A 9912-nucleotide genomic window follows, 5' to 3' on the forward strand; every position below is an offset into this window, starting at 1 on the left:
GGCGCGGCGCATGCGCGGCCGGGGGTGACTCCCCCACGGCTCCCAGCGCTGACTCAGTGCTTAATTGCTGCATTTATGACTCACCGCGAGAGGGGCGGGGACGCGGCGCTGTGCGGCAGGGAGTCGGTCTGCCTTCCCGCTCTCTCCTCCGTGCGCGGCATATAGGGGGGTGGTGCTTGGCGTGAGGTGTCGTAGGGACCAGGAGAGGGAGCTTCAGCCTGCAGCAGACAAATGCTGTACCCTGGAAGGAAGGAAAAACGGCACGCTTCTTCTGGGAACTCGGTCACCGAGAGAGCTGCTTCCTCAGCACTTCTGCAAACGCGTGGTCAGGTTACGTGGTGGTTCTTTTTAGACATCCTGGGGAAGGAAACCGTGTGTTTTAAACGGAATCCGCAGTGTACTTTTTGCTGAGGAGGGGTAAAATTGCATCAGGGTTAATAATGTAGACCACAAGGCACGTACCAGTCTATCTGCTTATTGTGTAAAGAAGTTGTAAACCTGACCAGAGGGGTTCAGATCGTGTTGCACCATAGGCACGCTCTTACACATAAATACAAAGAAGGCTTTTTTAATGTGCCAACGCTTCTGTCATTAACGATAACAACGTGATGACGTGTCAGGATAGCCATGCTCTGTAGTTAGGGTTGCCTGTGTAGTCAACCGGTTGTGGCTTAAGTACTCTTGGATCTGATTATAGAGGCACGTGTTAATTTAAATATGTAAATACTGCTCAAGGCAACGTTAATAATAGGATTCATCCTCCTTCCCCTTCCTCCCCTTCCTCCCTTCCCCCAAGAAAAAAATCAACTGGAAAAGCTGCTGCACTGCTCTGTACCTCTGCATTGCTAGGCTTTCTACAGTGAAGCAACTTCTGTCAGACTTTATCAGGCTTATTGTTAAGTCAGAACTCAACAGAAGCTGCTATGAGAATCCATAAGTGAGAGGGAGAATTACGTAATTTTCAACTCTTTTCCACTCCGATCCAAAAACTGGTAAGCCATGTACAAACTATGTTGGGCTACAGATTGCTGCTGCTTCATCTTACTTATATTTCTCAACATTTTGGCAGACTTCAGTTTGTGTGATAGGTTCATGCTATGATACGGAATTTAAAACGGATTTCCAAATCTTTCTCCTGATTTCCTGTGCCCTTCAGTCTGAAACCATACCACATGACCCTTATGGTGCAAGTCACTGGTCTGCATAATAAATCAAAGAGTGTGCCCTTCCTTAGTGATCCCAGAACTCCTTCAGGAGTTAATTGTATAAAAAAGTAGTCCTAAGCTGTTTAGTGGTTTTAGGGTAGTTAGAGAGGATGGAAAGTTTTGTGGTGTAGTTAAAGAAAAGTTCCTTAGCAGTACAATCCAAGGCTGTTGTTTTCAGTTCCATAGGTTGAAGAAAGCCGTAGCATAACAAATGTACTTTTCCCTTTTTCTCACCCTAGATACAATCCCTTATATAGCTTTGTAGCAAAAGTAGATTGATGTACATCAAGCTAAACTTAAATTTTTTTTATTTTTTAACACTTGCAGAGCTGTTGCGCAGCCACTGGTACCTGTATTGGGGAAACATAGCGTACAAGCAAGAACCTTACAGCCTCAGTGGCGAAAATTTTTTCATGTCAGAGACCGAGAACTCTTGCAGTCGTTTATGTCATCCCGTCTTCTCCAGACAGAAGATACCAAAAAACTGCAATCAAAGATCTCTTCATCTTATTGATAAAGCTACTAATAAGGCAAAATGTCTGTCAACGTCAACCGCAGTGTTTCAGATCAGTTCTATCGCTACAAAATGCCCCGTCTGATTGCCAAGGTAACTTCCTAAGCAGCTGTAAGCAGGGAGTGTTCTCCCAGGAGGGCAAAGAGGCAATGATAATGCTTGGCCACTTGGGAGGGAAGGTGTCCGCTCCTTCAGTCCACATAAGTGCACATTAGGTCCTGGAAGGAGATGCACTTCAAAGCAGAATTTTGGTGTAGTTTAATGGGAAATGCATGCTGGGCTTGGCTGTTGCAGGCATTTAACCTTAAAACATTATTTGTTCTCTAGGTGGAGGGCAAAGGAAATGGAATAAAGACGGTTATAGTCAACATGGTTGACGTTGCAAAGGCGCTTAATCGGCCTCCAACGTGTAAGTAATAGTGTGAAATGACACAGCATTTTTTAATGCTTTCGTGTTTGAAGTGGTAGTGTTAATTAGCTAATAAAGCATTAATACTGTCTTCAAAGATTTGTAAGAAAGAAACATGATTATCTTGGGATGAAATAATGGACAGAAAGAAGCAATAGCCTATTTACTTGCTGTTAAAGAATCACAGTGAAGATATGAACATGGCAGTGACTATAATGCTTTCTTTACAGATCCTACCAAATTTTTTGGTTGTGAGCTGGGAGCACAGACCCAGTTTGATGTTAAGAATGACCGTTACATTGTCAATGGATCTCATGAGGCGAATAAGCTGCAAGACATGTTGGATGGATTCATTAAAAAATTTGTTCTCTGTCCTGAGTGTGAGAATCCTGAAACTGATCTGGTGAGTGCTCTCTGTCCACATCAACAGTGTCACTATGGAAACACTATATTAAATGTTTGTAGAAGTAGTGCAAAGTTAAAAGCAGACTTAAAAACAGACATAGCAGTATCTATGAGCAGAAAATCCAAGTACGCGTTCTTGCACTCTTTGGGAAGGTTTTACATCTTTAATAGTTCCTAACTTAGATAAATTGCTACTTTTAAACTTTGTCTTCAGGGGTGATAACAAAGTATTTAAACCTCTGCCTTAATAATTTGGAGATAATCATGTAGACATTAGGTTTAGGTTTCAGTGCATAATTGTTCTGTAAGATCTAAATTCACTGGAGATTGTTGTCTCTTACAGCATGTCAATCCTAAGAAACAAACTATAGGTAACTCTTGCAAAGCCTGTGGCTATCGAGGCATGCTTGACACAAACCATAAACTCTGCACGTTCATTCTCAAAAACCCTCCTGGTAAGTGCCTTTTCTTTACTTCTGGGGATAAAGAGAACTTCTGTATTGGTGGTGTTATGGAAGTAGAAAAATAAGTGGCTCGCATCTAATTGAAATGTAAGCAGGCACTAGCATACTCTAGAGTATGTTTAAGGATCAAGATGAAGTAGCTGTGCTGGTAGTCTCTTTCCTCATTGTACTGTGTCCTTCCCAAGTAGAGCTATTTGTTAAAAGCTGGGTTTCCCTGTGCAGGACTAAACTTAGGAGGAAGGAAGGTAGTTAGCAGTAGCTCATGGCAGTTGTTCCTTTAAGTCAGTGTTAAGTGTGAGAGTAGGTTGTAAAAACTGTAGTAAATGCAAACTGTAATCTGTGCAAGCAACACTCTGTAGTAAGCATCCAGTTGCCTGCTGCAATTTGAGCTTGCTAGAATAGAAAAGTCTAACCTATTCCAGGGGTCTCTGCTTTGTGAGGTCACCTGTTATATAGACTTGGACAATCTTGGTGACAAGCAAGATTTTGGCTGCAACTGGGGTTTCCCCACCAGATGTACATCTTCCCTGAGTGTGTTTTGGGATGGGTACTACCCATAACTTACAGCTAATGAAAGCATCCAAACCCACTTGGGGATATGGCAGAGGTGCAGGGACTTTCTAGTTTGCTCTAGTTCATAGAACAAAACATTAAAATTCACTTGCAGAAAGTGGTGACACTGGTACAGGAAAGAAAGAAAAGGAGAAGAAGAACAGAAAAGGCAAGGACAAAGAGAATGGTTCTGTGTCCAGCAATGAGACACTTCCACCCCCACCACCAGAGGAGATTACTCCTCCACAGGTTGTGGTAAGTAGAAGGGAAAGTGGGGAGATAAGGGTGTATGGTGTCTTGCTCCGATTTAAACCTTTGAAATCACTGGCATTCCTTGCTGGTCAACATTGCACCTAAAGGTCTTACTGTATCTGGAACTTAGTGCTGGAATAGAAGGATCCCTGATTCTCCTCTATAGCAGCTTTATCAGCTCATCAGTACTAGGGTTTGTGCTCCTTGTTAAGTGAAAGCTGCCTATCCTTTATCACTTCTTTTCAGGCATCTGGATTGTCTCTTGTGTTCTAGGTAGAATGGTAGAACTGCAGTTCAAGTAGCCCTACAGATGGCTATAGACTCGGGTCTAGCTTCCATTACTTCTTTCCTGTTTGCACTTTCTCCATGGTCTTTGACTTGTAAATTGTACTATAAGCATTTCTTTAGTTTTATAAAAGTGCTGTTGTGTCTGTATAATTTTTATCATCACCTAATACTAAGCCTGCAGTAATATTGTGTGAATCTCCTGTTGTACTTTTGTATTTTAGGAGGAGGAGGATGATGATGACTGGGGTGAGGACACAACAGAAGAGGCCCAGAGGCGTAGAATGGATGAAATCAGTGACCATGCAAAGAACCTCACACTTAGTGAAGACCTGGAAAGAACTGTGGAGGAGAGAGTCAACTTACTCTTTGATTTTGTAAAGGTAACTATTCTCTGGTTGTTTGCGTGATATAACCACTCAGGTGTAGTGGTACAAAATGTTTGTAAGGAAACTAAAAGCAACGTGCTCAAGCTTCTGCAGAGTACTGGTTCTACCAGTGGTGGGAAGGGAAGAGTGCAAAGAGTATTAATGCAGACCTCAAGTGGCATTAAAATGTTTCTCTCTGCACCTGTTTCCCTCTAGAAAAAGAAGGAAGAAGGTGTCATCGATACGTCTGACAAAGACATTGTAGCAGAAGCAGAGAGACTGGATGTAAAGGCTATGGGCCCACTTGTTCTCACTGAAGTCCTTTTTGACGAAAAGATTCGTGAACAAATAAGAAAATACAGACGTCACTTCCTTCGTGTAAGCCATCTCTTCTGCACTCATTGTGACAACTGTTTGGAGTTTTGTAGCAGTTGCTTGGTACTATGGGCAAGAATTCTTGAGTTTTTGTAGTGTTTTACTTTTAAGCCCCTCCTTAGCTGGGGGCAACTGCTGGGAAAGATTGTATGAACTGTTGTAAACTCCACAATCTCATAGAGCTGCTTCTGCTCTCTATTCAGTCTGGAGAGAAGGTAAAAAAGCTCATTCAGTCACTTTTGCTTTTATCACAATTCTAGTTCTGCCACAACAACAAGAAAGCTCAGAGGTACCTTCTCCATGGCTTTGAGTGTGTGGTAGCCATGCATCAGTCTCAGCTTATTTCGAAAATACCACATATTTTGAAGGAAATGTATGATGCAGATCTTCTGGAAGAAGAAGTCATCCTTGGCTGGGCAGAAAAGGTAAAGGGCAGTATGTAATGTACTGTAGCAGTTAAACACCTGAAGGTAGCCTGTTGAATCTGGCTTCTCCATTCTGGTGTAGCTTGTGCAATGAGAAGCCTCCTTTGCAAAAACAGGCTATGGAAGGCGGTGGGTGAGGTTAGAGTTCCAATTTAAGCAGTTTGGGTACAGTCTGGTGTAAACTCCTTCAGTGTTCACACGAAGTCTCTGTCTTTCAGGCCTCAAAGAAATATGTTTCAAAGGAGCTTGCCAAAGAAATCCGTGTCAAAGCAGAACCATTTATTAAATGGCTAAAGGAAGCTGAAGAAGAATCTTCCGGTAATGAAGAAGAGGATGAAGATGAAAACATAGAGGTAGGAAAGGCTCATTTACTGTCAGCAGCTCCAAGGTTGCACTGTTCCTGCATGCTTAAGTCTTGTAACCTTGTCCTGGTGCATTCTGAAAGGGATTACTTGGGGTGTTACTGTGCATATTGGGAACAGGAGGAACATTCCATTTACAATGCTTTGTCAGCGTTGCTGCTAATTGTTGTCAGTTGTCTGTCTGACATCACTGTAATAACTGAAGTGCACCTGGATAGCCCAAGACTGTACCATTCCATAGTGACAGTCTCTTGCACAGTAGCAGCTCATGTAGTGTAAGGTTGACAGGAGGTATTGAGCATCGAGTCTCATGTTCTAGATGAGTTGGTGAGGGTGTGTTTGTCAGATAAGCTGATGGCAGAATAACCAGTTTCCTCACAGTTCAGGCCTAGGTAAAATTTGTTGATTACATTCCAGCTGGCTGTGGCTGGGAGTGTTTTCACATGGGGGTTGGTTGGTTGTTCTCTTCCCAGCATTAGATTATTCTGCTCTGGGGTATGAGATGCTTCTTCCTCCCAGGTGCACGTGCACAGCTCTGCCTTAAAAAGCAGCATGATGAGTGGTGCATGGCCGTGGTCAGGAGGGTGGTTGGGTGTTGGAATTACTCCAGTGCTTAGTGGCAGTAGGTGCTGTAGTTAAAGGAATGCCTTGTCTCCACAGGTGGTGTACTCCACAACTGCCAGTGTACCTAAAGTTGAAACTGTGAAGCCTGCAAACAATAAAGATGATGATATTGATATTGATGCCATTTAAAGTGATGCAACATAGCTTCCAGCATAGTAATGCAAACTTCTCTGCGTTTTCTGCCAGAAGTGTGACTTGTATGTGCACAAGCTGAAATGGCTTAACGTCCTGCTACTTTGTACTCTAAAATGTATCTTTTTACTGTGACTGGTCTTGTGTAACTAAGCCTAATACCAAGGAGTCAGCACGTCGGTGAACTGATCTAGTTTGCAACTGGCATGTTCTATTTTGTTTTTCTAACTTGTGTTGGACACATACTTGGAGCACATTTATACAGTTGTGGAAATAAAGGATTTGGTTTTGGTCAATCTTCATTTATGCCTCAACCCCGTTATTGCTTTTCCAAGTAAGTATTTACACAGCTCGGTGAAATTTGCAAAGCTGGTCACACAATGACAATCTCCAGAATGAGACAAAAAAAACCCCACCTTAACCCTCGAGACTGTTCCAACAGTGGAGATTTGAAACCTGGGCAAGAAGCAGGTGTTGGGTAATCAACAGTGTGCAACTGCCAGCTTCTTAAAACAGGACAGCTGTCTGTGTTATCTTCGCAGGCTTGGGTTTTTTTAAGCAAACTTCCTCTGGTGTTCACTACATGAGTTGCATTTTGGCTTGGGTTTTTTTTCCTTTCCTATGGTTTTCAACAGCTCCAAATCCAGGATTAAAGCTGCAGGAGCTGCTACTGCTGCAGTTGGTGTGTACTGCTCCTGAGGAGCCAGCTGTTGCTGTGTGTCCAGCTGTGCAGTGTCACTATGGCACAGGCCAAGCGGTGTCTAGCTCCAGCCTCATCTGGGGAGGGAGGGGCAGAGGAGGAGATCTGGCACCTCGAGCCCAAGAAGTCCCCGAAGTTCACTTGCTTATCTCTGGAAGTGAGTGTCCTAAATGCCAGTGTTGAGGAATTATTTTAGAATTATCAGATTATTTTTAGAAATGGTGAATGAAAAACCTGGGCCATCAAAATCAGGAACCTGGTACGACATGGTGTGTGACAGGTTTTAGCCAGGGAGGAGCTAAGGGTCGGGGTTTTGTTGCCCTTCACAGCTGCCTGCTGGGAAAATTGAGTGGCAAGAGAGTGGGTTTGGGGGTTTTTGTTAGATTCAGTATGAGTAGTTTTGAGAGATCAAGGCTGCATTGCACAGTGAGCTGCTTTTTCTAGTCAGGTTATTCTGGCAGAACTTGGACAAAGGCAAGGAGTGTGCTTGGATAATTACAGCAGGGGTGACTTGGGCTGCAGGTTCTGCTGTTCTGCAGTGTTGTGTTGCATGTGGCCCTGGCAGTGAGTCGTCACTTGGCACTAGCAGGTGTGGCAAACAGCGCTAGAACGATGGGGTAAAGCCCTGAAGCATTTGAAAGTCCCCTTTTATCTTACATGGATTTTTATTGCAGTAATGTAAAAAATACAAGAATTAACATTTTTAACTTAGAGACAGGTTTATTCCTGGCTTCTTTTGTCTAAAAGAATATCTGTTCTCCACTGGGTTTAAACCAGGTTTGTTTCCGAAGTGTCCATTTTCATGCATGTTTGGGAACCTGGAGGATTAATTACTAACCCACCCCTGTGTGCCCTGGCAGGAAGACCTCTGTTCCTCCTGGTGCAGGCTCATGCCTCCCTTGTGTAGCTGTTGTGAGCACATGCTGATAAGTGTTACTCTCATGACCAGAAGGTTTCTGGCTGAAGGTTTCTTGTGGTGTTGGCTGTTCCCAGTTGTGACACAGTGAAGTACCATTTGAGGGTGGTCAGTCCCATTTCAGGGCAGACTCGGTGGTAATTGAAAGCTGCCACCAGTGGTGATAATCTCTGGGATTTTGGTTTTTTGCTCTAGGATGTAGAGACTAGCAAGACACACCGGTTCCTTACAGCAAGGAAACTAGGAAATGAATCCACCCAAAAACGTTTTTCATAGGGTCAGTGAACTGATGATGTCATACCAAAGCTGTAGGATGGTAGAGTTGGTGTAAACGGGGTGGGAGCATGCAGGGAATGAAAGTGTGCTTGTCTGTAGTAGCCCACAGGTGGATCAGAGTGAGTGTATCACAAAGTGGTGCCCTAATTTCAGTCATGGTGGAGGCTTCTAGAAGTGCTGAGGCTGCTGCTATGAGATTCCTGGTGCTGAGTTATACTTCTGACCCTATTTTCACATTCATGTTGCTGTTTCTGTCTCGGATCATTAACGGATGATTCCACCAGCTCATAAAAATTTAGTGTTTGTTGTGTGACTATTTCTCTAGGGAAGGAAGTCTGACTTTAAATTGTTTCATGAGTCTTTGAATGTATTGCCTCTGCTATGTGATTAAAAATAACAAGTACATCTTCAAAAGGCAACTTGGAGTTCAGATAAAATCTGCTCCAAGCAAGCTTCAAAGGTAGACTTCTGGCACCTGGGAAGGAAACAGCATTGGGTGATTTCCCTCGCTTGGTGCTGCACTATCTCCCTGCTAGAAAACCTGTGTGAGCACTGCCTGTGGGCAGGTGGAGAGTCTTGTGGCAGGTCCATCAGCCTCGGCTTTACAAACCCTCATATTCTTGCAGGAGCTTAAATTGGGAGCTTTGCTGCAGCTTGGCAGCCTTTGGCAGTAGCTGCTCTTCATCCAGCATGACAAGGAGGTACTCCACTGCCAGCTGTGCTTGAGGCTCAGCAGCTTCAACCAGGGTTTGAAATCCTGACTGTTGTTGTGCGCATAAGAAGTAAAGTTGCCTAGTGTTACTTCTATCTGTTAAAGCCTACAAGTTGTCATTAGAGGCCAGTGCATCTGGTAGGACACGTATTAGATAAAAGAGTGCTCTTTGCTCCTGAGCACGCACAGCTCGGGCTTGTAGTGAGGCAAGGACTAAAGATGGGTAAAGTGATTTGAAGGGATTGCAGTAGGCACAGAAATGTGTGCTTTTGTTTTATCTTGCTGTCGTAGTGGCTTCCCTTTCCAGTGTAGCCATGATGTGGTGCTCCCACAGAGGTCACCTCTGCTGGGCCACTTGGATGAGGCATTACCACAAGGCTGTCATTCCTCCCCCCTAAGATCTGCCCTGTTCCTTGGGGTAAGAGACTTGCCAAAAGATCCCAATCTCCACCCAAGTCAAACAGCTTGGTTAATTTGTTGCTGTCCAGATGCACCACAGAATTTAAAAAGTTGATTTTTAGATAATGCTTAGCACATGAGTGTATTGCAGTTGTGCAAGTTCTGAACCTTGCCATTTGAAAAGGAGAGGTACCTCTGAAAAGTAGTTAACGTAGTGACCTGTAATGAAATGTCCTTTCATTTGAGGGCTCCTACAAAGCTGTAATAAAGATAACGGGGCCTCTGGGCTCTCAGTGAAAGCAGCAAATGGAAATGGCAAGAGAGATGGAACCAAAGTAGCTGACCCACCAATTAGTCTTTCCAATCTGTGGCAGCTGCTTTCTTCACAAACTAATTACTCCCAAAGAGCCTCAGCGGCCTGTTGCTGAGGCTCGACTCCTTGGCCTTCGGTAACACCACTGAACTGTGAAGTTCTGGAACAGAGAACCCAGAAGTAAAGACAAAAAAAAGCGGCTTGAAAACAATGCTCTTCTAAGC

General features: G+C 43.8%; 1 protein-coding gene across 1 annotated transcript; it reads left to right on the forward strand.

Moving 5' to 3' along the window:
• Positions 1 to 361: 361 nt before the first annotated feature.
• EIF5 (eukaryotic translation initiation factor 5) lies at positions 362 to 6674 on the forward strand. Its single transcript, XM_008629776.2, has 11 exons — positions 362 to 992; positions 1533 to 1812; positions 2047 to 2128; positions 2359 to 2531; positions 2877 to 2988; positions 3665 to 3804; positions 4311 to 4469; positions 4671 to 4832; positions 5090 to 5254; positions 5473 to 5607; positions 6277 to 6674. Exons 2-11 carry the CDS (start codon positions 1741 to 1743, stop codon positions 6367 to 6369), a joined length of 1293 nt encoding a protein of 430 aa, XP_008627998.1. The 5' UTR covers positions 362 to 992; positions 1533 to 1740; the 3' UTR covers positions 6370 to 6674.
• Positions 6675 to 9912: the final 3238 nt, after the last annotated feature.

The sequence above is a fragment of the Corvus brachyrhynchos genome, unplaced genomic scaffold (genome assembly GCF_000691975.1).
Source record: "Corvus brachyrhynchos isolate BGI_N302 unplaced genomic scaffold, ASM69197v1 scaffold1, whole genome shotgun sequence".
Classification (NCBI taxonomy): Eukaryota; Metazoa; Chordata; class Aves; order Passeriformes; family Corvidae; genus Corvus; species Corvus brachyrhynchos.

Excerpts from the sequence above, each read along its gene's own strand:
- EIF5 (XM_008629776.2), top strand. The coding sequence starts at position 1,741 with ATGTCTGTCAACGTCAACCGCAGTGTTTCAGATCAGTTCTATCGCTAC. Across the intron at positions 4,470-4,670 it reads TACTCTTTGATTTTGTAAAG|AAAAAGAAGGAAGAAGGTGT; the intron begins GTAACTATTCTC and ends GTTTCCCTCTAG. Across the intron at positions 4,833-5,089 it reads ACAGACGTCACTTCCTTCGT|TTCTGCCACAACAACAAGAA; the intron begins GTAAGCCATCTC and ends TCACAATTCTAG.